The 26,277-nt window shown below is 44.4% G+C and overlaps 1 protein-coding gene and 1 pseudogene across 1 annotated transcript; one reads left to right on the top strand and one right to left on the bottom strand.

Moving 5' to 3' along the window:
• The first annotated feature begins 1,883 nt into the window (after positions 1 to 1,883).
• On the top strand, positions 1,884 to 6,880 carry p3h4 (prolyl 3-hydroxylase family member 4 (inactive)). Its single transcript, XM_041062970.1, has 7 exons — positions 1,884 to 2,411; positions 3,325 to 3,474; positions 3,570 to 3,741; positions 3,833 to 3,961; positions 4,056 to 4,201; positions 4,722 to 4,805; positions 6,335 to 6,880. Exons 1-7 carry the CDS (start codon positions 1,968 to 1,970, stop codon positions 6,482 to 6,484), a joined length of 1,275 nt encoding a protein of 424 aa, XP_040918904.1. The 5' UTR covers positions 1,884 to 1,967; the 3' UTR covers positions 6,485 to 6,880.
• Positions 6,881 to 8,939: 2,059 nt separating this feature from the next.
• On the bottom strand, positions 8,940 to 25,080 carry LOC121198685 (annotated as a pseudogene).
• Positions 25,081 to 26,277: the final 1,197 nt, after the last annotated feature.

Below are 26,277 nucleotides of genomic sequence, written 5' to 3'. Positions count from 1 at the left end.
AGAAGTTTGGGACATTCTGGTTCAGTCAAGTTTGCTGGAATTAGAGCAATTACTTCTGATTACAGATTACAAAATAAAAGTCATTTCAAAGAACTTATTTAGAAAGCCAATATGGTGAAGAAATGAATGAATGGACAAATATTCGCTGTGCACACCCCAGTGCCATTTTTGAAGAGGGGTTATCATCTTGGAAGTCCCACTGAGGTTTGCAAAAGCACGCCTAAAACAAGATTTGTCAACCTTTTCTGGCCCGTGAATTTTAAGATAAGATAAACATTCTTGATCTCAATCTGGAAACTGAGTTATAACAGTCAAATAAGTACAACAGATGCATTTAAAAAACACTCAGAAATGAGAATACAACATCTAGACAAATAAAGGGCAATACTTTTATTTTGTGCTTTTATTTTGAACGGGAAGTCGACCAAACTTCCGGCCCTGTCCAGTCACTTAACGCATCTTTGGGTTCATTTACTCCAGAGAGTAAGAGGAGGAGGAGCGGTCCCCAGGCCCCCACCCTCTTTTTTAATGGAATTCTGCAAACGTGTAATGCCTGGCCCACAGGCCTGGCTCCATGATTTCACTCACGTCTGAGGTGAGCCGAAAATTATAACGTGCCTCACCATAATCTGAAGTTATCCTGTGCTGTCACAGTTTAGTGTGGCAGACTCGTACAGTCATCCTTTTTCATGCACTTTAAACACTGACTCCACGGAGAAGTGCTTTTGAACACATCTATCCGCCTCAGAAGACAAGCCCCGGGTCATAATACCCAAGTTACTAAGCGACCAAAAGAGCCTGCGGGGCTTCCAACAGCATGAATGAGAAATGCTACAGATATCGGAGAGTCAGAGGTTAGATTTGCCCAGAAGTGATGTGTCACCCATGCAAATGGATTTTTTAAAAAGATCAACCAACCCATGTCTCAGCTTGTCCGCTGTCTTGGAATGTAGATTATTACCAGGTTAAAAATACAAGCACTACTCAGACAACCAATATGTTTTATGAAAACATTATCTGGCTACAGCTTGAGAGCTGAAAAAAAATATTATTATTATTATTATTATTTTAAAAATGTAAAAATAACAAACAAGAAAAGATCCCCATTAATGTGTTAAATTTTGGTTCATGGGTCTGCTGGGTTTTATGACCATGGAAAACACTGAGGAGGACTAGACCCTCTCTCCAAAGGTCCAAATTAAAGACTGCCTGTGTCAAGTACGCCGGGGTGACCACCATTCATACCGGTAGTACGGACTTCTGCCTTCACAGTAATTGTCCAGCGTTGCAGTTGTCAGCGCCAGGGGTGCAGATATCTGTTAACTTGTACAGTTAACTGGTTCTGGTTGGTGTATACTGCTGTGCGTCTCTGGGGAGAAGAGAAGGAGAGAGGAGAGGACATAGGAGGGTCAGGTTATCTGCAGCCACAAAAATATTAAGTTCATAATCATGATAAACAAGCTGATCTAAAAAATTTTTATCCTGAAATGTGCCAATGTTTGGCTATTTTTTTTTAGCTTTTAGTCCAGGCTACTGTCTTTATACACCACATTCTTTTTCACTGTTTGTATAAAAACTATTTTAGTAAACACGAGACTGGCTTGTATATTCAGCACAAACACAATGTGTACATTTATTTTGGGCAAACATTCATGACAGTGTACTGCAAAGATGTGAGAAAAATAAATACAGACGTGATGTTCCCTGCACTACTTCTCTCAATCAGGTTTAATTGTAACTGTGAGGGAAGGGAAGTCATCTGAAAGCAGTACAGCACAGGTTTCTGGTTTAAACGGGGGCTTTTATTTTGAAAGTCGTGGCTAGAAGTTCTTATTTTGTGCATCCAGCTCAACACGGCTTTCACAGCCTACGTGCAGGCAGACATGAGCAATCCCTGGTAAAGAAAGAGGAAGCTTCCCGATCCATTCAAAAACAAGAACAGACTGGTGCCGGAGCCGGTGGAGGCAATGATGCTCATGAAAAGCTTGTGCCTGGCCTTTCTCTTCCCGGCCCTGGTGGAGGCTCAGTATGAGCAGTACAGCTTTAAAAGTTTCCCCCAGAAGGACATCATGCCTCTGGAGTCTGCGTACGGCTACGCGCTGGATCAGTACGCGGCGCAGAACTGGGGAGAGAGCGTCAAGTTCCTGGAACTCAGCCTGCGGCTCCACCGGCTGCTGCGGGACAGCGAGGCTTTCTGCAGCCGCAACTGCAGCTCAGTGAGCCGGGACAACGACACCCTGTTCGCCGACAGCAACCTCCGCGTCGTGCGCCACATCCTTTTGAGAGCTGCGTGTCTTAAAAAGTGCAAGGCGGGGTTTCCAGTGTTTAATCTCGCATATCCACGACGGGATCTACTGGAAACTTTCGAAAAAAGAATACCGTATCGGTATATACAGTATGCATACTACCAGGTGAGACCAAGGGCTAATGCTGTGCCCAAGACTGGGATCCCATATAAATGTAGCCCCAGTACTGAGGTCTGAGGTTACACAAAATATTTAAACAAAACTATTAAATGCGATGCTGTGATTGTAAACTCACGACACACTCAAAGCCCACAAAGTGCGTGTGACAGAAATGTAATATAAAGTCAGTGTGGGAGTTTCCCGTTATAAACTCATATGAGTATAAGGAAAAACATAGGAACATACTGTTTATGTGGATTTAGCGTTAAAATAACTGCGCGCAATCCCTCAGCCAAAGTGCCTGCAGTCGTTTCCCCGAGGAAGATTGACTCTGTTTGGTTCACCGAGAGGAAATTTCTAGTCGGTGTCATGTGGAGGATACATTTTCAGCTGCTTTGTTGCGCCCTCCTGCCGACCAAGCAGTAGTTGAGCATGTGCCACGTCTCTTCCAGTGTTCCCCCCGAAACAATCCCCTTATTCTCCTCTGTCAGGCACAGAGTGGGGAGGACTGGGTTTGCTGACGAGGAAAACAGACTGACTTTGATTGTCCTACATTTGTGCGTAACTTCAGAAACCTTTTAACTCTAACTGCTGTGATCCTCCAGCACGTAGATGTGTTATAGTTCTGTCTGCTAAATTAAAAGGTGAATCCACGCTCTCCTCCATCTAGTGATCAAACAGCTGTGCCTATAATAAAACATGAATTTAAGCAGCCACACAGGCCCAACATGATTTAATTACTAACTGTATTTGTATTATGACATTTGAGCATATGCAATTATCAGCATCAGAAGTTCACAAGGAGACAGTTCACTGTGTTTTACTGACTAAGTTAATTTCATCCTTTTGGCAAAGGCTGCCGTGTTACTGTCCAGTCAAACTGTGATGTCCATTTTTAACACTATCCCTTCTTACACAGCTCAATAACGTGGAGAAGGCTGTGGCAGCAGCCCACACCTTCCTGAAGAAGAACCCAACTGATCCCCATTTGACCAAGAACATGGACTATTACAAGACGCTGTTTGATGTGGAAGAATATCTCATCGACCACGAGGAGCAGCCCTATGAGGTTCGCAGCTTCACACTGCCACCCATCTCCGGTGTGCCAACAACAGACATGCTATTCAGATTCTCTGTTTTCATATGCATTTGTTTGTTATCCAGAGTGTGTTCCTGAAGAGCGTTACACTTTACAACAGCGGAGACTTCAGCAACAGTGCCCGAAACATGGAGCAGGCCATCACGCAGTACTTTGAAATATACAACCTGTGCTTAGCCGGCTGCGAGGGCTCATATGAGATCTTAGAGTTCAAAGACTTCTACCCCACACTGGCAGGTGAGTAGAGAGAAGTTTAAACAAAGCAGTAGTTTAGCAAGTTTTAGAGAAGAAACTGATTTGTTTTGTTTCTTTGCCCTGCTTCCCTTAGATCTCTACACTGATGTGCTGAAATGTAAGGTGAAATGTGAGGAGCACCTAACACCCAGTGTCGGAGGCTTCTTTGTGGAGAAGTTTGTCGCCACGATGTATCACTACCTCCAGTTTTCCTATTATAAATGTAAGGACTGTGACAATGAGTCTGGATTTAGGCTTCTGGGAGCACGTTGGACGATACATTTGTGTGACTTGGATCATTTTGTGTTCCTTCACAGTGAATGATGTAAAGAATGCTGCGCCTTGTGCAGCCAGTTACATGCTGTTTGACCCCAAAGACCAGGTGATGCAGCAAAACGTAGCATACTATCATTTCTACAAGGAGCAGTGGGGCCTCAAGGATAGCGACTTTGAGCCTCGGCCCGTGAGTGAAGACTTCATCACTTTTCATTCATTTGTATTTTGAGGTCTGGTGTTTGAACCAGGCTCAACAGTGTCAGCAAAGTTTGCACCGGCTGTACTAAACCAAAGCAGAAAAACTATGCCATAAAGCGGTCTTGGCGTGAACATTAACACAATCTCAAGGTGGCAATTAGAAACTCATATAGTTGTATAAAGACAGGCTTGCTCTCCCATCTTTTTTGCTTGGCGTAGAGTTGGCAGCAGCTGCAGCGTACCAGCTTTGTACGGAGCTAAACTGGCTCATAAACTTCACTGCCTACTGAAGTTGCCCCAGTTTCAAACAAATTTGCTACCACTGTAAATACTTTAAATCTTCCGTACGAAGGAGCAAAAAGGCAGTAAACAAAAAGAAAATGGGCTAAATTGTTGTTGTTGTTGTTGCTCAGTGCAGCATCATAAAACGGCAACAAGTTGTTTTTGCTCTCGGCTTCTGCTCCGGTCAACACAAGAGCTGATCTTATTATGTCATATTTGTTTTTCAGGAGGCCTTGAGGTATTTTAACCTGACAACCAAACAGACGGACATGCTGGAGTTTGCACTGAACTATCTACAAACAGATGAAGAGGTATGTTCCTGCTGTAGACGCAGATATACAGGAAGCATGGTGATACTGTGAGGACAGCAGCCGTGCTTAAAGTCCAGCTGAAATCACATTAAACACAATGTTAGTTAGTCTTTTACAAGAAAAGGTCTTTGGGGGAAATAACAGAAATGCTTTGCATCACAGCAGCTGGAGGAGTGAGTTGGTGTCTGACTGACAGCAGCTGGCATTTGATTGGCTGTATGGGAACAAGGACTCCGTCTATGTAGGCGGAGGACTAATGGTGTTGTGACGAATTAATGCAAAAATAGAGGTTGCCATCATGAACCAAAAAAAAAAAAAAAAATCTTCTCTTTGATGTCTGAATTTTTCTCAAGGGAGAGAAAGTACATGTAATTTGCAGACTGTAGCCACAAGTGACAATTATGGAATCATATTAAAAAATAAAACATATTGCAACAATAGTACAAGTAGGGAACAATCCTAAAGCCGGTGATCTGACTCAGTTTGCTAACATTAGCGTCAATAAGCTACTGGTCATACCAGAGCAAATCAGGCTGTAGAAGCAAAACCACTGAGTGCAAGGTTAGCAAGGGTTGCGTTATTTATTATTTTTCAAAAGTTATGTAGTCTTACATTAGAAGATTATAGCTTTATTATTCCTATAGTCTGCTGGTTAGAAAAATGACAAATTCTAGAAATATTAAATAACCAGTTTGCCTGAATTGCAAAGAACAAAGATATATTTGTTGTTGTTGTTTTTTTTTTTTAACTTACTCCGAGTGGTATGTAGCAGTGCTGATTTTATCTGATGAGGTTTTCAGATATGCATCCCTGAGTTTTTTTTTTCTTTTTTAACAGCACAAACAAAATTCCACCTACTTACATTGTGTGGCAGAGGTAGACGCTGAGGTTTTGACATGTCTACCTCTGAAACCTCAGCGTATAAAACCCAAACTATCTGCATGACTAGAGAACTCTATGGCTATGCAAGTATGAAAATGTTTTTGTGATCTGATACACAGTTGTTGAAACTTGACTCAACAACTGAAATTTGTGGCTGGAGTTTGTGTCCTTGTTTTCCAAAGTACAAAGTTCACTTTTTTTTTGTGAATATCCCCAAAAACCCTAAAAGGTATGTGGGGATATACGGACTAACAAACTAAATGCAAGCTGCTGTTCAGGTTACGTGAAGGAGAGCACAAGAAAAAAAAAGCCTCTGAGGATGAAAGGGAGAAAAGGAGTGGGTAAGGAAGAGAAAGCAGGAGGGGGGCTGTGTTTTCCACCAGCAGCGTGTGGTATGTGGCTGGGAGGTGTTGGCCACTGAGGCTGTGCCACATCTATTTAACTCAGGTCAGCTCCTCCCATCTCAGCACACCGCCTGGACCTGAAAGGGGGGGAGGAGGATTGTGGGAGAGTTTAGGCTGAATAACAGGGTGTACAAGTGACAGATTTATAGGCATAAAAAGGAAAAAGTATCTGCTTTGCCAGATAGAGTGGAAGTAAGATGATAAAATACTTGCTTGACTAGGAGTGTTTTGTTTAACTTTCAGGACGTGGTAAGTCCAGAAGAAACAGCTGCGTCTCACTCAGAAAACCCTGACGCTGAGTTTGAGGGGATGGGAGACTACGAGGAGTCCTTCCTGGCAGAATGGTGGCAGGAACCCAAAACCAAGTGGGACACCGGGGAGGTCGCAGACTGACATCTGACCTCGTCCATGGGCAGAACGCTTCCTCATCCTGCTCCGTCCCACCTGTCGTGACAACATACCAAAGAGTGTTGACCTCCCTGCAGACAGACTCATCAGTATTTAGCAGAAAAAAAAGCACAACTCAAACACAACTGCTCTCTTTCACCCAGCTGAAGATCATGTCGATCAAGATCAGGGATTGACATATTGTTTTGGCTGTTATCAGCCTTTTTAAAACTGTTGTTTTTATAATGAGTCACTGGCCTGTGTGCCAGTCCTTGTCAATGAATTTTTTACAGTTTTTATTTAATGAAAGCTAAATGCCTCTGTGCCGTGGTATAAGGAATCTTACATGTAGCTTTTCTTATGCTGGACGACTTGTCAACGACTGTTTGGATTGTTCTTATAATTATCTGGTCGTAATTAAAATAATATTTTAATATACTTATTTTGTTTCTTGTCACGTAATGTCAGTGATATGCAAAAACGCAATCTGATTGCAGTGCTGTTGAAATGATTAGATGATTGTCACAACAATTTGATAAGCAGTTCATTTAAATAATTTACTATGAAAAAAAGTAAAATAGTTGCAGGTTTCAGCCTCTTCAGTGTGAGGATTTGCTGATTTTATTTATAGCCTAAGATCGTAGTAGCTCTAGTGATAATTAATTCCAGAAAACAATACTGATGTATAGTTACATAATTTTTCCCATAATTTCTGTTTGTCCCTCACCCACTGTAATTTAGCATGAAGATGATTATGATATTTAAAAAATGTTTTGTCAGAGGCAGAAAACCAAAAACTCCCAAGTCTAAGCATCTATTAAAACCATAAAAAATAAAATACAGACATGGGAAGGCAGGGAGATGTGAGCATAGGAGGTGTGGTTCAATGTTTTAGTGTTTTATTTTCCTTTCATTTCAATCCATCCACAAGCCTTAGTTCACTTCTTTCTTTTTGTCTCAATTCAAAAAGATAGTGTCTAAAAATATGGGGTAAGATGCATCTCATTTTCTCTTTTTTTCCCCCCTCGACTTCAAACTGATCAAACAGATTGTATTTGATACCAACTCTGTACATATTGTTAATAACAATAGTGCATCTGCCATAGTGCAAAGCTCAAACAAACCAAACCGACTTCATACACACGTACAGCATCAGACAAGCTGCCTCCGGGACCCCATTCTCTTTAATCTCATTTACAGCAGGGGATCATTACAAACTCTCTGGGCTGTGGCGTTCACCCAGGGCTCAGGGCTATCAACAAATGTACAAAAGATTCATGACATTTTAGTGATAGCTGGAATGGTAAGAGAGGCGGCGAGGCGGCTAGCTCGGCTGCAACGCCACATTTAAAGATGCGTGGACAGCACTGACTACAGGAGGGATTCGCAGATGCAGGTCATGTCAAGAGACCGATAGCTATATGTTTGCTGAAACAGATAAAACTCACTCAATTTTAACATAGCTTTAAATAAATCTTCATACAGTGCATTTAACATTCACTATATCTTGCACATATTTACAAATAGGTGTGCATACAGTTGGCTAGTGCTCATTTTCTGTAGATACATGACATAAAAACTGTTGAGTTCTTTATTAATGTGCGGCCTTTATGGTGCTGCAACGCACAACAGTTTGTAGAAAGAAATGATCTTCTAGAGGTAAAAACCTTCCTATCTAACTGTGATAGGAGGAGTGTTAAGGTGTACGTGGACACAACTGCCCCTAACACTAATGCAAACACACATACATTCTCCCTTTCTTTAAAAATCTCTTACACTCGTACACTCACTCGTGCAACAGACACACACATCAAACCTCCGAAGCGTACAAACTTTGGGCCTAAAAGTGGTGAGCACGCACACAGACAGATATTGTGGAATGTATGTTGGTCGGCCTGTGGTAGGAAACACTAAGTTACGGTCTCTGCTGCTTCAAAGTTAAGTGTTTGAAAATGATCCCAAAACCATAACACCTAGCTTCCCTTTTTTGTACCTGAAAACTTGTGGGAGGGGGCTGGGGGGGGGGGGGGGCGGGCACATAGGATGCCTCAAGTTAAGCACAAATAACAATGAACAGAAACACTATCATCTTATATGATCATCAGTCCTTCCCCAGTTTCTCTTTGGAAAACATGCTAACAGCAGTCCTGTGTGGGATTTCTTTTTCAGTTATGTCCATGTTGCCAAATCTAAAACAGATCGTTGTCCACTTTGAGATGCACCAAATCAAGGCCTGGCCTTGGAGGGACTGTGCCTCAGGTCCCTCTCCTTTAAGAAAAAAAAAGGAAACTATTCGGCTCCTGTTACATTATGTCAGTCTGTTAGATGGCCAGTCTGTGCTCTAGTCCAGCATTTAACTGGGACTCATGTGGTGGCCAGGTAAAAGTGTGTGCAGGCAGGCAGGCAGGCATCGGAAAGACAAGTCTCATATTAAATTGGTCCGCCGTTGATATGTTCTTTATCAGACTGTCCGAGATGTGAGGAAAGGAGGTACACAGACACCAAAGCACATTCTTTGAGCCACCGGACTGGAGGAAGACCCTGGTGTCTCCCACAGGGAGAGCCACCTGCTCACTCTAGCCGTGGCCCGGACACAATTTTCAGCGGCCTGCTGGCAGCGGCCACACGAGTATGATTTGGCTGGTGAGAGGTGAGAGGAGCTCCACAGGCCCGGAGGAGGGCAGAGCCCGGCAGGAGAATAGACGAAAGGAGGGCAGACGGGAGTGTGGAGGAAACGATAATCGGAAGAGGTCTGGAAAGATTCTGGGACAGGAGTGGAAGACTTTTTTTTGTTCCCCTCTTCTCCGATGTGGAAATGACACAGTGCGAGGAGGAAGACAGGAGTAGACAGGACATAAGAGACAGAAACACAGACAGACGTCTTATCCGCCACCAGATCTGAAAGAAGTGGGAAACAGAGAGATCATTAACAGGAGGAAAACCAGATATGGATGGTTGCATAGGTGACAGAAGATGCTTGATGAAATGGAAGAAGCCATTCTGCTTCACAATGATAAAGGGAATTTCCTGCGATTGGGGACAAGGATGGGAATTTTTTATAGCAAGAAATGACAGGGTGAAGCATTCAAGAGGAGCAGTGGTGCTCTGTGGGGATTAACCAAAGGATGATCAGATGGTGGATGAATGAATAAGTAGCCAAACTGAGGGAAGGAGGAGTGGGATTCAAGGTTTTGCTCCATGAACAGGACATGGTCATCACATGGTCACGGTCCTACAAGGTCATACCTTCCTCTTCGAATGTTCCTGCATCCCATGAGTAAACATCGAGAGGAAAGACAAGGTGTCAATACACGTCAAATACAACACGAGAAAATTACTAACAGTCTATCTATTTAAAAGCATGTTATAAAGAATTTTGCATTAGAACTTGCATAAAATTTAACAGACAAATACACATTAACAGTAAAGCTGAGCAAGAAAAAGATGCTTCATTCTAGACGCTTTAAAATGAAATGTGGACTTAAAACATGAATCAGTGTTTGAATCATTTTTCTTTCATGTTGGACCGGCTATCATACCACAACACTGCCAGATTTTTAGAGCAAGAACGTGAATCGAACAATGACTCAGTCATTCAATCCATTATTCATCTACCAGTCCTTTCCAAAATCTTTCTTGCCAGATTATAGTGATGATATCACATGCAGCAGGTCTACAGCAGCCATGGCACTGAACCTCTCAGTTCCATAGTGTGCAACAGGGCACTACACCAGATGCTATTACACCTCCCCTAAGCCAGAGGTCTGACTAGGAAGAGACAACTTCCTGCTTACAGCTCATGCACACATGCACAGACACTTACCTCTGACCCTAAAAGGACTGATTTCATGTTAGAAGTCGTTCAAATTTAGCTTTTTCGTTAACCCAGCCACAGCTACTGTCTTATGAATCTTGGTGAGAGTGAAGCAGGAGGAACAGTCCTTTTAGGTCAGAGCATAAGGAGTGAACAATAGCCAACATGCACAGGAGGAGCAGTGCAGAAGAAGCACTGCAGCGAGGGCATTTGGGGATGCTGCCTACAGGAGAAAAACAGGATAATGCAGGCTAAAATAGCACCATAGGTTAAATAATAATAATAATAAAAAGCTGCTTAAGTTAATCCACTGTAACCAATGAGTTTTTCATTACTACGCAGAGAGCGAGGGTTGGTGGTGGGTCGGGGGAAAACTGCAAATAGGGGGAACTTCCAGATGTGGCACCAGTGGAGAAAGTCACATCAGTTCTAGTGATCTTGAGAGAAGTGCTGCAATGGTTCCTGGCAGAAAAAATATATTGGTCCTGCCCTACCATTACTACAAAAGGCTGGGCTAGTAAAGGGAGGGAGGGGGAGGAAAGGTGCAGGATGGAGCTGATTACAGATTTAATCAAAGTGCGATGTTTCATATGGAGTTAAACGCCAAAAGCAGTTCAAGCATTAGCACATCTCAGACTTGACTCCCCAGTTCCCCTCCCTGGGTTGGGCGATGACTTGCAAACGGGCATCTATTTTAGGGGGGTGAGAGTGGGAGGGGAGGGTGGGGTGGGGTTCGGGGGGGTTCCTTTACGTAGAAGCAGACAGGTACACAAAGGCATGCCAGAACTCTTACTTAAATCCCCATCCTGTTCCCCCTAGGACTATAGCTGCCAGGAGAATAGCACCTGCGATGGACCCTATTATGATATTGGTGCCACTGGGACCTGCGCAGAGGAAGGAGGGGGGAGGAAGGGTGCGGAGGAGGAGGAGGAGGGGGGAAGAGGAGGGGCAGAAACAAAACAACACCACTAAAAAACACACGTCAGAGGACAGCATCAACACGGTACATTAACAACATCAACTAGACAAAGAGAGAGAAAGAGGCAGATGGTAGGATACCTGCAGACAGAGGAAGAGAGATGAAGGGAGAGAGGAGGAAACCAGCACGTGGGGTGGAGGTGGGAGAACGGGCGGGTGAGCGAGGGAGGTCAGGGAGACAACAGTTACAAAAAAAAAAAGAAAAAAGAAAAATCAAAACAAAAACAAAGGAGAGTGTTTTATTACTTTGTTCTCATTCCCCCTCTCCTGCTCTTTCAGCTGGACACCCTCTTGCTCAGGGTGGCTTTGGCTTTTTTGGCCCTATGAGAGCAGCTGCTCAATATCTCTGTGTCATTGGCAGACTGCAAGAAAGTAAGGAAGACACTTGAAGATGGCGGCGCCTGCAAGACATACATTACCACCATACACGCATACACTAACATACTGCAAATGCACATATGCTCTAATGGATAAACGTGTCTCAACACACACCCACACTCTCCCAACACTGAAATCAGGACGCAGCAGGAAGAAAAACACTGTGTCTAAACACTGATGTTAACTTTCTCACAATAATCAGGTGAACTATTCTTCAGGTGTTTGAGGAGAAGATATTGTGCTCTTCTTCAGTACATAAAAAAAGCTACAGTGATGATGGGCAGAGACTATGAGGGGGATATGAGAGGCAGACAGAGAGAGAGAGACATGGGTAGTTTCAGAGCTGCTATGGACCTTTCTTCTCTGGGCCCGTTGGGACCGTGGGCTCGGGGATGGGATCAAAGACACTGCAGTCCTTCCCTGTGTAGTCCCTGTCACAGATACACTTCACCTCGTTACTGCAGGTCTGTGAGAAAGAGAAAGAGAGAGATGAAAATCCAGAGCAAAACCTGCTAATAGGCAAATACAAGCTGTGTAGCCAGTGAGCATGGATTCGGTGATTTGTATCTAGGTTAAAACTGGACATACAGGTGACACATAACCACTGTTTAGCAGCCTTTTAATGTCAATATCGCAGATACATAGTTTGGATCAGTTTCACAGTGAAATACAGTCATTTAAATTCTGTTAGAACAACGGTTACATGTAACCCACACATTTTTTTGGCTTGAAAATACTTAGGGAGATAGTAAGGAAGAATAAATCTTTAAAGCAAAAACAATGGATATACTTAAATGTAAAGCAGGTCCTAAATACATGTTAGATTATAGGGGACTAAAATGAGGGAAGATGCAGGTTCATGATTTTTGTATTTTACCCCGTGGTCGGAACAGATGCGCCCAAAGTTAGATCCCGGGCAGGTGCTGAGGTTGAACGCCGCCACAGGGAGGCAGCGTCGCTCCAAACACATCATGTTGGGACCACAGGGAGTGCCGTCCTCCACATAGCCCAGATCAGAGCCATCCTCCAGCAGAGCATGGCCGCCTCTGAGTGAAGCATCCAAATATGTCAGACAGGTGGGAGAAGAGGTGTAGAGCTACACATTTAGGGACACAATATTCTTTTTTTTTTTTACTCTGTTGGTTGTTGCAAGTTTAAAAGGATGTGACACACTTACCTGCAGTCCAGGTACTTGTTCTGATGGTAGAGGGTGAAGCTGGTCACCTCACCCTGCAGGTCTCCGAACTTTGGCTTCATTGTCACGTTGGCACAGAACAGGAAGCCGCACAAAACATCCCTGAGGCAGAAAAACACTGCAGGTCAGACAAAGGATTTCAGAATACTATTATATAAATATATGTTAACCCAAAAAGCAGTCTAAATGTAGCTCCATTTTGTGTTTTTAAATCATTGTTGGCTTAATGGTTTGTGCTTTGTTTACCCAGATGGGGGTTGGTACTTGGTGGGAGAGCAAATTAATTGTTGGTTTCAGTCTCTTCATTGGATTTGATGAGAAGGATCAAATAAAACCAGTCGTATCCTTTCAGGAAACCTCAAGAGAACTCAAACTACAACATCTACTTAAAATGCAGCTGAGCCAACACCCCCCCCCCCCCCCCCCCCCCCAAAAAAAAACCATAATAAAGCAAAATGAATCAGGGGCAAATAACTCACGGCTTGTTGCACTGCAGCCAGCCCTGGCCTTCTGGACTTGGACCACAGTTGCCTTTTTCTGTCCCCTCAGCGTTCAGCTTCTCGTAACAAAACCTGTCCGCTGAATCTAGGCAGGCAAACAAACACATTGTTAGACATAATAAAACCATAAAAACCTGCACATTTCCTGGGGAAAGGGACGGCTGTGCTGTACATGTGTTCTATACTTACTATAACCCCAGAGTCCCCTACACTGTCCATCACGAGTCCTGCATCGTCCACCGTAACATCGACCCTGAAGAAATGAGACAACAATGATCACGTACATGTCAGAGTGGGCTGCAGAACAGATAAGGTGCCACAGACGAGCCCTTACCTGACTGTTATCACACATGTAGCCATCTAACTTGTGGACATTATGAGGGCACTGCAAAGGAGTAAAAGCACATAATGAACAGGATACTCTGGTTGATCTTACAGTTTTTGTCCAGTGTTACATACAGTCAGCTCTACCTGGCTGGAGTCTCCGGTGCAGGTCTCTGGGATGTCACAGTCGTTCACAGCATCTCGGCACACCACGCCTCTCCGCTCATACTACGGCACAGCATCAAGAGGCATCAGGTGAACAGTTATCATACAGGTGATTTTGAAAGCATGTCAGTGCACCACCCAGGCTGCCTGAAAAGTCTGAAAATGGAGCGATAAGGCACGACTTTTCTTGTTCTTGTATCTGTGTCGGTTTAAAGCACCAAGCTGCAGAAAAAACTGTTACGAATACAAATATTATTTCTGGTTACTTCTTGTTGAAAATTCACAGTGGAACAGATGCTCAGCTTCGTTGTTACATGTAAAGAGGATTTGAACCTCATCTACTTCATTTCTTCGTGTCCATTTTTTTAAAACTCCCTGTTATAAAGACTCACCTTGCAGCCACTGCAGCAGAGTCCATTACTGCACATGGCATCATGGGTAAGTGTGCACTTTTTACAGCAGGCTCCTCCACTACGGGCACACTCCTGCAGCCACAGACATGAAAACAAGCCGTCAGCTGTGCTTCAGAAAACGTCACACCCTCCGGTGCTCATACATACAGAACGTGGAGGTGCGGCCCATCTGCAGCAGGTTTAAAGAGCTGGCTTTCATGCTGTGATGTCCAGCTGGCTACTCACCACCTGGGATCCACAGTCACACTCCTCCCCTGGCTCCACGAAGCCATTCCCACATTCTGGAGGATCCAACAGCTGAGAGAGACAGAGAGGGACATATATGAACACATATATAAGTGGGAGACAGATGGGTGAGAGATGAAATGTGTCTGAAATATAGGAGGTTGTTGGCTGAGAGTACAGAGATGTGACGAGAGGGGCATTACTTAAAGGAAGACGACAAAAGGAAAACACTTCAGTCCTGTCATTAAATATATGTTCAGATGGAAATTAGGACAATTCATTGGTCTATAAATAATGACAGTCAGCTGCAGCTCCTGTCACCACATCCTACATCCCCACATGGCCCTCACCTTGTTGGGCTTGTTGAAGAGGCAGCTCCCGCCCCCCTGGAGCAAGAACTGGATGTACTCATCAACACTGCAGCGAGAAAACTTTCTGGGCAGATAGTATCTGTGTTCACACAGAGAGACACACACACACAAACACACATACACAAACACACAAAGATCGAGACCAGGACATGACAAAGAAAAGGAAAAAAAAAACAGCACAATGCATTTCTGCCAGTGAGGAATGCCAGATCTACTGTGGGTGTCTGTGCCATCACTTTGAAATCTAACAGAAATGTTACCATCTGTAGTAAGATATTACTCAAATGAATAATTGAAATCTTTATTGTTCCATCTGGTGAGAAGAGCCAAATCCAAATCAGTCACTTAATAAATACTTTTAATTCAATCCTGGTAATTCTTTTATAGCGGGCGGCACACTGATGTGTGATGTTTCGACAAACTTGCTTCACGCATCCAATACAAGCTGCGATCATCACCAGCTTGGTACAATGGAACACTGAGTAAAAGTCGAAGCACCCCTCTGTTACAGGTGTTTAATTGTCCAATTGAGTGAAATGAACGGAACAAATCGCAGCTTGGAGGGAGTGCAACAAGAAAACAGTCCTGCTGTCGTGTCAACAAAGACAGAAGAGAAGCGTTTCTACAGGTGTCTTATGTTTGTTGTTCACGTGAGTGTAAAGGTGGATCCTTACCCTGTGTCTTCCATGATGCAGCCGAGCCAAGCGTCTGGGCACCTGCAGTCTCCTGTGAAGAAGAGCAGAAGGAAGAATGCGGATGAGTGACGCAAGTTAAACCAGGGGAAAAACAACCAGGAATAATCCGAGCTGTGACACTTCACACGCTGCAGCAAGTCTTGAGCAACAGATTTACGACTGACAAAGAAAAAAAAAAAAGCCTTTCCTTAGACCTTTCCTGGTGACAGAGATATGGGACTTATAGTGTGTGCACCGAGCTCTTGTCCTGGCACTGAATAATGGACCCGATGGCTCTTCAACATTAATCACACAGCCCATTGTTTAGTGGCAGCGATGCTCTAACCACCAACCCCCTCCTTCTTGGACGCAGGTGACTAATCACCTAATGGAGAAGTCTAATTACAGAAGAGAACTGCTGGACAGGGATACCAATGCACAGCCAACGCTCTCAGCGACACCCCACCACCACCACTACCACCCCACCCAGCTATCAATCCCCTCCCTTGCCTCGTGCTCTGCCTCAGTCCTTCCCACACTGATCTACCTCTCCCTGCTTTGCTGATTTAGTGTCCTGGTTTACAGATCTCTCTATCGTCCGAACATGCATTATAAAGCCTTCCAGTTGTCCTTTACCTGCAGAGTTACGGGCGTTGTTCCACCTCATCCCGATGTTCTGGCCAAGACTCTGGCACAAAGTGATGGCCATCGCACCGACATTCCCATACTGAAACGAATACATGAGGGCGTTACTATGAGATGGGAGAAACACTAATATAAAATCCTCACCTGGCTGCGACCACACAAAACAAAATCTGCCTAACAGCAGCTTTAAAGCTGTTAAATCTCATTTGTCTAATCTGTACAAAAACACAAGTCTATAAACTTTAAGTCAGATTTTAACTCTGATCACAACTTTATGTGTTGAGTAGTTTAATTTAAATTGTCCCACAAAGATGAGATAATATGAAAATCTGGTTTAATTATTTTAATCGACATATAGCTGAAACGTGATTAAACCTAATTTTTCTTTAAATGAATCCCTGTTGACCATTTCAGATTGTCCTCACCTCATTGATTCCTCCACCCTTCGTCAGAGAGCAGACTCCTCCGGTGTAGGCCGTCCCACTGCGGCTACTGTGAAATGTACGCCCTCTGAGGCGTGCAGGACAAAAAAAAACAAATAACATAAATAAACATAGATTAAAACCTCAACTAGCATCCAAACATCAAGCTTTAATTCTGTAGAAATTCGATTTTCTCTTGCAGCTGTCTCACGAGAAAAACTGCAAGACGTCACTCTGCTCCCTGATGTTGTCCTTCCTGTACTTCATGAAGTTCTGCAGCGTTATCAATGGGTCTTCAACTACTGGCATCATATTTTTGGAGGTCCAGGTCTCCATGGCAACCAGCACGATCCTCGTGTTCAGCTGTTCCTTGTAGATCTGGGGGACAAAAAAAATGCCCATCAGTCTATTGCTTTGTTGGCCTGGCACCGGCGCTGTGAACACTGTACATGGAAAGCTGAGCGCTATCTGGAACACACACACTTTCTGACAGGTGGCGGTGTGTGTGTGCAGGGTTTAGCAGTAGGAGGACTGTAATCCTACAAACAAAGCTCTTACCGCATCTGCCATGTTGACCACTGCTTTGGCAAAGTTCTTGGTTTGGCTGCTTGAGCGACGCAGCTGTACAAACTGTGGAGAAACAAAGATACACAGATGGCGTAAGAGATGGATCACATTCACGCTCACACACACACACTTACACACATTTTCACTTACATGACTTGTAAGGACCCTCATCAATACAAGGCAGAAGTTTAAAAGAGTGTTTCGCTGATTTAATTTCCATGTGTTACTCGTATCAGCTGCCCACAACGTTGGCCAGTGTTAACTCTCACAGCAACTTTCTTCATAACAGGGTTACATAACAGGAATCTATGCATTGTACTCTATGTACTGTATGCATCTTTGATAAATGATAAGTCCCCTTTCCTCTAATAAGAAGTTAGTCTAACATGATGAAATGAACTCTGGACCATTCAGTCATTTTTCACATTTATCATTTCTATCCATTTTCTAGCTTTTGCTTTATCTCTCACCATATTTTACTTGTACTCCTGTAAATTTCCCCTGACATATCAACATCTATAAAAATAAATAAATAAATAAAATCTATACCTCTGAAGGCAGTTGTATATTCTGATGTCAGTAAAGGATAATGAACTCAGCAGTCTGTGGAGCCTCTGGCAGCTTTTCAACCGAAGGAAAACAGACCCTATTTTGTTTACATATTGTCAGCTGTGTTTTAAAAAGGTTTTCACTGTAGTTCCTGTAGTTTGTTGCTTGACTTGCCGCTCTCCAGCAGCCCAGACGTAGCCTTTATTTTCACACGTCTACATACGTCAAAGAAGCAAAAATACGATAACAACTAGGTGAGTACACGCATCCCCAAGCTGGGCTGGAGTAAGGTTAGCCACGCAAACCACGCTGGCAGATTTTGGCACTGCTGGACAACTGCTCTGACCTCGACATCTCTAATTTTTCTGCGTAACTGGCAGCAAGATATACTTTTCAACTCACCATTTCATTGTCATTGACCACCATCAATTCAATATATTTGGTCTCAGTCTGGACGGAGGGCTTGCGAACAAATCTCTTGGACCGCCTCAGCCCCCCAGATACCTGCTGCTCCCTCATTTGGTCCGGTCTGTCGTCATCTCCATCACCTCCTCTGCTATCCCACTCACTGTCCTCTGTACAGTCTGGACACAGAGAGAAGCACAGATGTTGCACAGACAGTTAGGACATATTTACTGATTTTTTTGCAACATGCAAATGTTTACAATGCACTTATGTACCTGTGCAGGGTGGGGAAAGTCTGATGTCAGGTATCCTGCGGATTAAGTGAGCACCACCATCCTAAATCCAGAAGACATTAGACACATTAGGATCTAAGATCCGAGTGAATTAAATTATCTCTACAGCTACGATCCAAGCAGTACTTGCCTGATTGGTCCCATTGTGAATGGGCTCAATCCCGTAAGAGAAGAAGCCGTCAGAGAACATGCCGCTGAGAACCAACAAGAGAGAGATCAGTAAGATGGAGAGCAGAGAAAAAACAGGCCTATTTAGAGATATAATTATGTATGGAGAAAAATTAAGTAGGACAACTTGACATAGCCTGATCAGCATGCACAGGTCACTAGTATTTGATGTTATGCATAGGTTTATAATCAAACTCACCACAGGCCGTGGCAGGTGGAGACAGCTGCCCAGGACTCTGGTAAACCTCTTAGCCTTCCCTGGTAGTAGCAGTGCTCCCCTCCCTGTAGACACAACACACGCCCCGTTTCGTCAAACAACCACTACTGACACACTTCAGGCCTTGCAGGCACACTTTCATACTTCAACGGTTATCGTGATAGGTCAGCTCTGAGGGAAAACATCTCACAACCTCTGCATATGCGACTCCCCACTCCCTCTTACCCCGCTATGGCGTTTGTGGAACAGTTTGTGACCTACTTGCGTCCTGTGCTCTACTCCACTCCGCTTCACTGACAACAGAGGTGGAGGTAGACCCAGCACGAGGATCTCAACACTCATGATGCCCGCACAGATCTAAGGATTTAGCATGGAGTAACTGTGCGGTGGGCAAGCTGCAACTAAAAGAAGCAAGATGAAGCTTAAAAAAAAAAAAAAAAAAAAAAGAATTCTGCTCTGCTCTTTTTTGTCCTTTTAACAACCTTAACTACCACAGCAGAGCCCGGAGCTTTCATCTCCCGCTAGCACTCCCCCAGAAGTGGGCGCGCTGCTTCACGAGGTCAGAGCGGTGAAGATGAACCACCAGGAAAGGTGAGAAAAAGTGAGAAACACCGGTTCGCCGGGATCAAATTGAGTTCAGCAGGGTGTCTCAGCCTCGCAACAACACCTCGGCCAAACAACGCCTTGGTGCTTTGAATGAAAATAAAAGGGTTTTGGCGACAGAGGTCGGATTGGTGACGCGCTGCCCTGAATGCATCACGTCTGCCATGTCCGGCAGCACCATCAGAGGCATCACGTGAGGCCTCCATCCAGCTGAGAGACAATCTGGCCTTACAGGTCTCTGTCCCCCGGCTCTGCAAGCCTCCTCTACTCCCCCAGCCAATCTGGGAACAAACCAATTGTCTATGAAGAGACATACACGCCCCCAAATTACTCCTCCCTGATTCCAAACCTTATCTCGCTTTTGTATTAACTGGCATTTTTACTCCTCATTTTCCCACCTCCTCCTCCTCCCTCGCCGGTTTTGCTCTTCCCTCCCTCTCGTTCTTCTTTCATTCTCTTCGCTGCCAAGAACTTAATGACACTGCTGAGCTAACTGGTCGCTATGGAAACAGGCTTTTGATTGGTCAGGAGGAATGAGGGAGAGTTTGGTACGATTGTGGGTGGGGACACGGAGTGCTGGCTGGGTGGGTGTTTGGTTGGGGGGGGTTTGCAGTGAGTGGCACATTTGTACATAAAAAAAAAAAAAAAAAACATTAGCATCCCTCCTGGCTAGCAGAATGCAGTGACATTCCTCTGGTCTGTCCTGACAAGCACACATCACATTAGATTTCAAGGCTTTCATCCATTTCCCCATTACCTCTTGATGATTCTCTCTGTGAGCTCGTGGTTTTTACACCACAGGCATTCACTGCCTTTTTTCTTTGGCTGTCTGAGAAAGGCCGCAGCGCAGAGACACGCACACATAACCGCTAACAGGCAAACCCACGTACGTACGGGACTGTAACATACATAATCCTAATGGCTACATGGCAGCCTACTTTTATAGCAGAGAGCACACAATGCAGTTTCCATAAATAGATAAAACAGGAGGAGGAGATCAAACTGTAGAAACTTCAACATCACAATTATATAAAAGAATCAACCTTAAAAAAAAAACCAAACAAAAAACATGTCTTTTGTTTCTAAAATGAGACACAGGAATTGCGTTATATAAGGTGCTCTACACCATGTGAGACATTTCGTCTGACAAACAAAATTTTGAATGAATCCTAAGATCCACGGACAACAGCACCAGAGTGGCCTCGGCTTCCACAGCCAAAGAGCCGAACGCTGCACTGCATCTCCGGTCACCTCATTAATATGCTACGTCCTGTGAGCCGAAAGACAAGTTCACTCTCTAAAATCCTGTCAGTTCACAACCACGCCCCCATGAAAAAAAAATCTTACCACGGACTGCGAGGGTCTGCCATCCTGGTTAAAGTGCCGTTCCACATATTCTGAAGACAGGAGGTGACTGCAAATAGAGGAGAGATACCGTGAATATCTCTCACAGCCTTATTTCTGTCACCGTGTAATCAAAACTGGTTTCATCGGGGATATTTTCCACTACTTGCTTGCCACTCCAATGCATTTCACAAAGAATTAAGTGGACATATTAACATGTAGTGTTAATAAAATCAGCGGAGCCTCGTAAACATCCAGCTGTGTGTGTCTGTGTGCGTGCGTTACATTGGTATTCCCCATCTTGTCATGTAACATAATAGAGGCGCTAAGTGCATTTGCTTAAGTGTGGGGAAATGCTAATGAGAACAGCTGCAGTAAATTAAGAGCACCCACTGATACAAACGTGTACAAAAACACTGATCTAATGATTGTGGATACAAACTGGTTTAACTCCAGGTCCAGAGTGAAGGTGTGTCCAAAGGCGTCCACTTGGAAACAGCTCTGGGCCAAGTGGACAGGCTGGGGGGGGAAAAAAAGGAAAAGAAAACAGTAACAGAGACAGATTTGACAGCTGATATATTGAAGTGTAACAAAACAATTGCAGTTAAGTGTTTTGCCCTGTAAAAGCCACAGAGTGATTTTGAAAAAGTCTCATGAATAATTCAACAGAATCAATAGCGTATAGACCGTAAAAGCATCTCAGCAGCTGAAGTAATATGATTGATAAAGCCGTCATTGATCTACATCCGCTGCCAGCATTCAGGCAGACATGACTGCAGAGAACTATGGCTGTTTAAGAGCTAAGCTGGAGTTTTGCGATGGAGATGGATGGAGAGGGACTTGACAGAAGGAGGGGAGGAGGAGGAGAAGAAGAAAACTTTACTGGTGTCGTCTATATTCAGCCAAGCTGTGCCAATGTCCCTAATGGACAGCTGCCAGAGCTGGGGAGGTGAGGAGACAGCAGGGCCAGGAGAGAGTGAGTGAGAGAGAGAGAGATTTACTGCAGACTAAACAGTGTGTCTCTTCAGCAGCTCTGACTGTGCCAGCGTGGCTTTGATCTCAGTCTGGAGGAACCAGGCTGCAGTGAATCACTGGGCTTTTACAATAAAATGCATCACTATCCAGCAATTATTCCCTGCAGTGAGTAAGGACAACAGATTTCTTACTACTGTCTTGGAGAGGCTGGAGCATGATGTCCATAGGAGCGCTCTGTCTCTGTCCGATAACCGTTTCACATGTTTACTTTGACGGTGTTCTGTATGTGACTGATGATTATGTGTGACTTTTCTCACAGTGGTTCACAGGACAACTCACAACAAGGTCCACTCAGTACCTGTTCATGTACTTTCGATCATATTGCTCAGCAGATGGTGGATGGATTTTAAAAAATTAAACTTTTCTGTGGAGTCCAAAGACTTCTCGTTCCATGTTGGCTTAAAAGCTGAGGTCCCTTTAACAGCTGTTCTGGAGCTTTTGACTGCATCACATCGTAGTTTTCCTCCGGACAGATCCAAGCTGCTACAGATCTTTATGAGCCATAAAGACCTGTACATTTTACATAAAGATAATAATGCCAGAAACTGTGGCTGATTTCACAACAGACTGCTGGAGCTGAGTGTGAACTGGTCTCAGAAAAAGTGATTTTCTTCAGGGATTTATCCCAAATATTTCAGAACCTCATGTGACACGCGTAACGAGCACCATCAATATGACACAGTAGAAACATATTCACCTACCAACAAATAAAAATAACATCCTGAAAAGGTAAATCTGCCTCAGATTGAAGGCAACTGTTATCCAGTCATTGATAAAAAAAAATGCACCAACGGGTAACGTAAAATAACCAAATCAGCGGATCGAAAATGCTGCCTCATCTATTTTCAGCACGATGTGACAGAAAAGACGGGAAAAAGTTCAGCTCATCTCCTGCTGCTTCTAAATTTATCGTGTTCCTCATTCCAGGCGTCTTAAATATTTTACAAAAACAAAACACAGCAGGTCTAAACTGGAACAGCAGCTGAAACGGGGAATTCTGAAACCTTGCCTACTCGAACAGTGTCATCGTTTCTATCTTATGAATGTATTTTATGTTAACTGCTGTTGTTTTTTAATGATACGGTTTCAGTCTTGTTTAAAGACAGCTTCTCCTCTGGGGGGGGGGGGGGGCAACATCCATCTTAACTATAAGTCTTCAAACATCTGACGCCAGTGTGTGTGTGTAAGGAGTTTAATGTATTCTCTCATAACAGTGATATGAACTTCATCATATCAGCATGACAGTGAGAGAGAGAGAGAGAGAGAGAGAGAGAGAGAGAGAGAGAGAGAGAGAGAGAGGATGGGGAGTGCTCCAGCCTCTTGGACCATGCAGCACTTCTCACACAGGCCTGCTTCATAATTAATGGGGACATACTTCAACACACCACTGAATAATGAAGAAGTCCGGGGCTCAGCACGGCAGCCGGATGATGGGACGTGATGACTGAATATTTCAGGAGGGGGCTACGCTTTGTCCTGCCGGGATGGGATGGGGGGGGGGGGGGGGGGGGGGGGGGGGGGCAATAACAACCATGCATGCAAACATTTAAGCAGCCCTTTGATTAACTGTGCATTTACTCCCACTCTGCTTGCAGGTCAGAAGGTTTTGGTCTGAGAACTTGTTGCCAGATGTTACAACTGGAACACCAGCGTTTAGCTAAGAATAAAAAAAAAATGACTGTAAAACAACAACTTGTCTGTCTTGGTTTCGTCCAACCGACGTTACTTCACTGTGGACATTCAAAGGGATTTTCAGTGACTAACTAGGTCAAAATCACCAGGAGCGAAGACTGCTGCAAGACACCACCCTGCACTGTCATCCCCGTACAGCAGGAGCTGCCTGAGCAGCACAGAGACGAGCCGTGCACTGTTTTACAGACACCGGAGAAATGAGGTTCCCATCAGCAGGGTAGCAGCCTATCTTTGTGCTGTCACACCCCTATGAGTCCACATAGACTCGCTCTTTAGTAGGGATGCATGCTGAGCACTAGACTCAAAATTGTCTGAAGTGTTGAATTCATTTACCTGAGCATTAAGCTGGAAACCCTCACATTTTACATGATTTTGGTCCAAGATAAAAATACATACATCGAGTGATTCTGTGATATATAAGGTAATAATGAATCCTCTGATTAAAAAAAGCTATTCTCGTACATTGTCCAACTGGCATACTTTCTTTTTAATCAAGTTATAGTGAGATTAATCTATTTCTCATATTGCTGGGAGATTCCTGAAACCTTGTCAAGGACCCCTGGGTGTCCCCAGCTCCCAGATTAAGAATGAAAGTGGTCCAGACTCACAACTTACCGAGGGGACCCCAGTGCTGTTCTTCACCCTGGTATCCAGGTGGTCATGAGCCATTTCCTCCTCCGACTTGATCTGCTGCACCAGCCGCTTCGGATAGGTGACCTCGGTCGCAGCGTCCTCGCTGTCCGGCCGCCCTGCCGGGGTGAACCAGTTCCACATGCCCCCATCCTGCACCAGGCTCCTGTCCACACCTGCATGTAGTACAACAACAACAACAACACGGGCTTGTGGGTGTGCAGTGGCAAGGCAGGGGCACACCTGAGCCAGCCTCAAGTTTCACCTGGTGATGTTTCAGTAAGAAAAGCAAATGGTGGAAATGGATTTAAAAGTGACGTATTTTAAATAAGTCACACTGTAAGAATTCACTTCAGTGCTTTTCCTTTGAGATGATGGATCGGTGACCTAATTTGTCACAGTGACCAAATGATAATGTTTTGAAAGTCACTGCTGTATTCTGAGAAACTTGGGGGATATAATTAGGCTGTGATGAACCATAATTCATGTACTCATTTACCATATAGCTTATAGGCTCTATAGTAGACAGACGCCCATATAGACATATACACAGGGCCTATATAGCTTAAAATCGCAGCATTTATCAATCAGGCTGCAAAACACATTGTCTTGGTGATTGACAAGTTATTTAAAAGTGTTTTTATGTGTTAATGGGATAAAACCGTTGTAAATGGTTATGGGTACGTTGGATATAGGCAACGGGGCTGCGGTGGAAATGTGTTGATGCAGCAAATCTACCGCATCGGAGAGTGCTTTCAGGCCAGTAGGCTGGTTGGCACCGAGATCCCACTACAGTAAAATCACAGTCTACACCGGGGTTAGAAAAGTGCTGGTGCAAGGGGAAAAAATTGTGGATGCAAAGGAAATGAAAAGGGTGCTCCCGCTCTTTAACCGAACCCCCTCTCCCTCTTCTCTCTCTCTCTCTCTCGCTTACCTGAGACTGCAAGCCTCTCGCCCACTGCAGCAAAGACCATGAAGCACCACACCGCCAGCATGATCTTCACATATTCCCCCGGATTACAGCATCGAGAGAGCCGCAAAAATGTCACGAACCCGGCCGACGGAGGGGAGGAAAAAGACCGAGAAAAAACCAAAACCGCACAGCAGAAATGATGGCGAGGATCCAAAGTGAATCTGCTAAACATCTGATGATGCGCGTCCTCTCATCTCTCCCCCTCTCTGTGCCTCCCTCTCTGTCTCTCTCTCTCCCTCTCTCTCTCTCTCACCCTCTCAGCTCCGGCCAACGCCGCTACGGAGAATTTGCATATCAGAATAATGAAAAATGAATCATAGCCTAGGCCTATGGCGGAGATGATCGATACAGGCCTATAGATTGATCAATGAGGAAATAGGGAGGAACGGGAGAGTGCGCACCGCGGATGCATTGCTCCGCAAGGCTGCGCGGGCGCGTATGGGTGTATGGATGAGCTCGTATGTGTGTGCGCGTGTGTATATGCGAATCTGCGGTATGCGGAAACGAAGGGATGGGAAAGCGAAGAGAAACGCGCTGGGTCTGCGGTGAGGAAGACACGTGGGACGGTGGTACCCTCCCTCATCCCGGCCAGCCTCCTCCTCCCGTTGCCATGCAGCTCTGAAAAAGGAAGAGGATGCGACAGCCCGGTTGCTGAGGCGCACGGCCGAAGAAAAAGTCATACCGGCGGGGGGGGGGCTGGTCAGAGATTAACAGCTCATTCATTGTCTCAGTGTAGGGGTACGGATGGTGGAGTATCTCCGTGTGCCGTGACATGAAAATGAACCTACAGTTCTGCAGCGGATGGAGGTGTGTCCCGATCCATGTCACCCATGACAAACAGGCCGTACTGTCACACGTTTAGTGTTTCCACCATTTTTGATAATTACAATAATGGTTTTCACTTAAGGCGACAGCAAGACACTTAGCATCTTAAACTGAAGCTTTCAAAGATCCTGCTGCTGTAGAAAATATGAGAATAAACTTGTCTGTTTGAGGTAAAACACTTGATGCTCCTTTCGGTGTGTGAATTCAGAAAACGGACACAGTACAGTGTTTAGCAGGACAGAGTTACAGGTTATCAGCTAAACTCTAACATCACTGCAGCGAAATGGAAAATATATTGTTACTGGTCAAAATGACTATGAGAATTTCAATATCACCCATTTGTCATGAACATGCTGTAAATATTCCTATAAGTATGCTACCAAACAGTAAAATT

This window comes from Toxotes jaculatrix, chromosome 18 (genome assembly GCF_017976425.1).
Source record: "Toxotes jaculatrix isolate fToxJac2 chromosome 18, fToxJac2.pri, whole genome shotgun sequence".
Taxonomy (NCBI): Eukaryota; Metazoa; Chordata; class Actinopteri; family Toxotidae; genus Toxotes; species Toxotes jaculatrix.
This window is presented reverse-complemented; position numbering and strand designations above follow the sequence as displayed.

Excerpts from the sequence above, each read along its gene's own strand:
- p3h4 (XM_041062970.1), top strand. The coding sequence starts at position 1,968 with ATGATGCTCATGAAAAGCTTGTGCCTGGCCTTTCTCTTCCCGGCCCTG. Across the intron at positions 3,742-3,832 it reads CTTCTACCCCACACTGGCAG|ATCTCTACACTGATGTGCTG; the intron begins GTGAGTAGAGAG and ends TGCTTCCCTTAG. Across the intron at positions 4,806-6,334 it reads ATCTACAAACAGATGAAGAG|GACGTGGTAAGTCCAGAAGA; the intron begins GTATGTTCCTGC and ends TTTAACTTTCAG.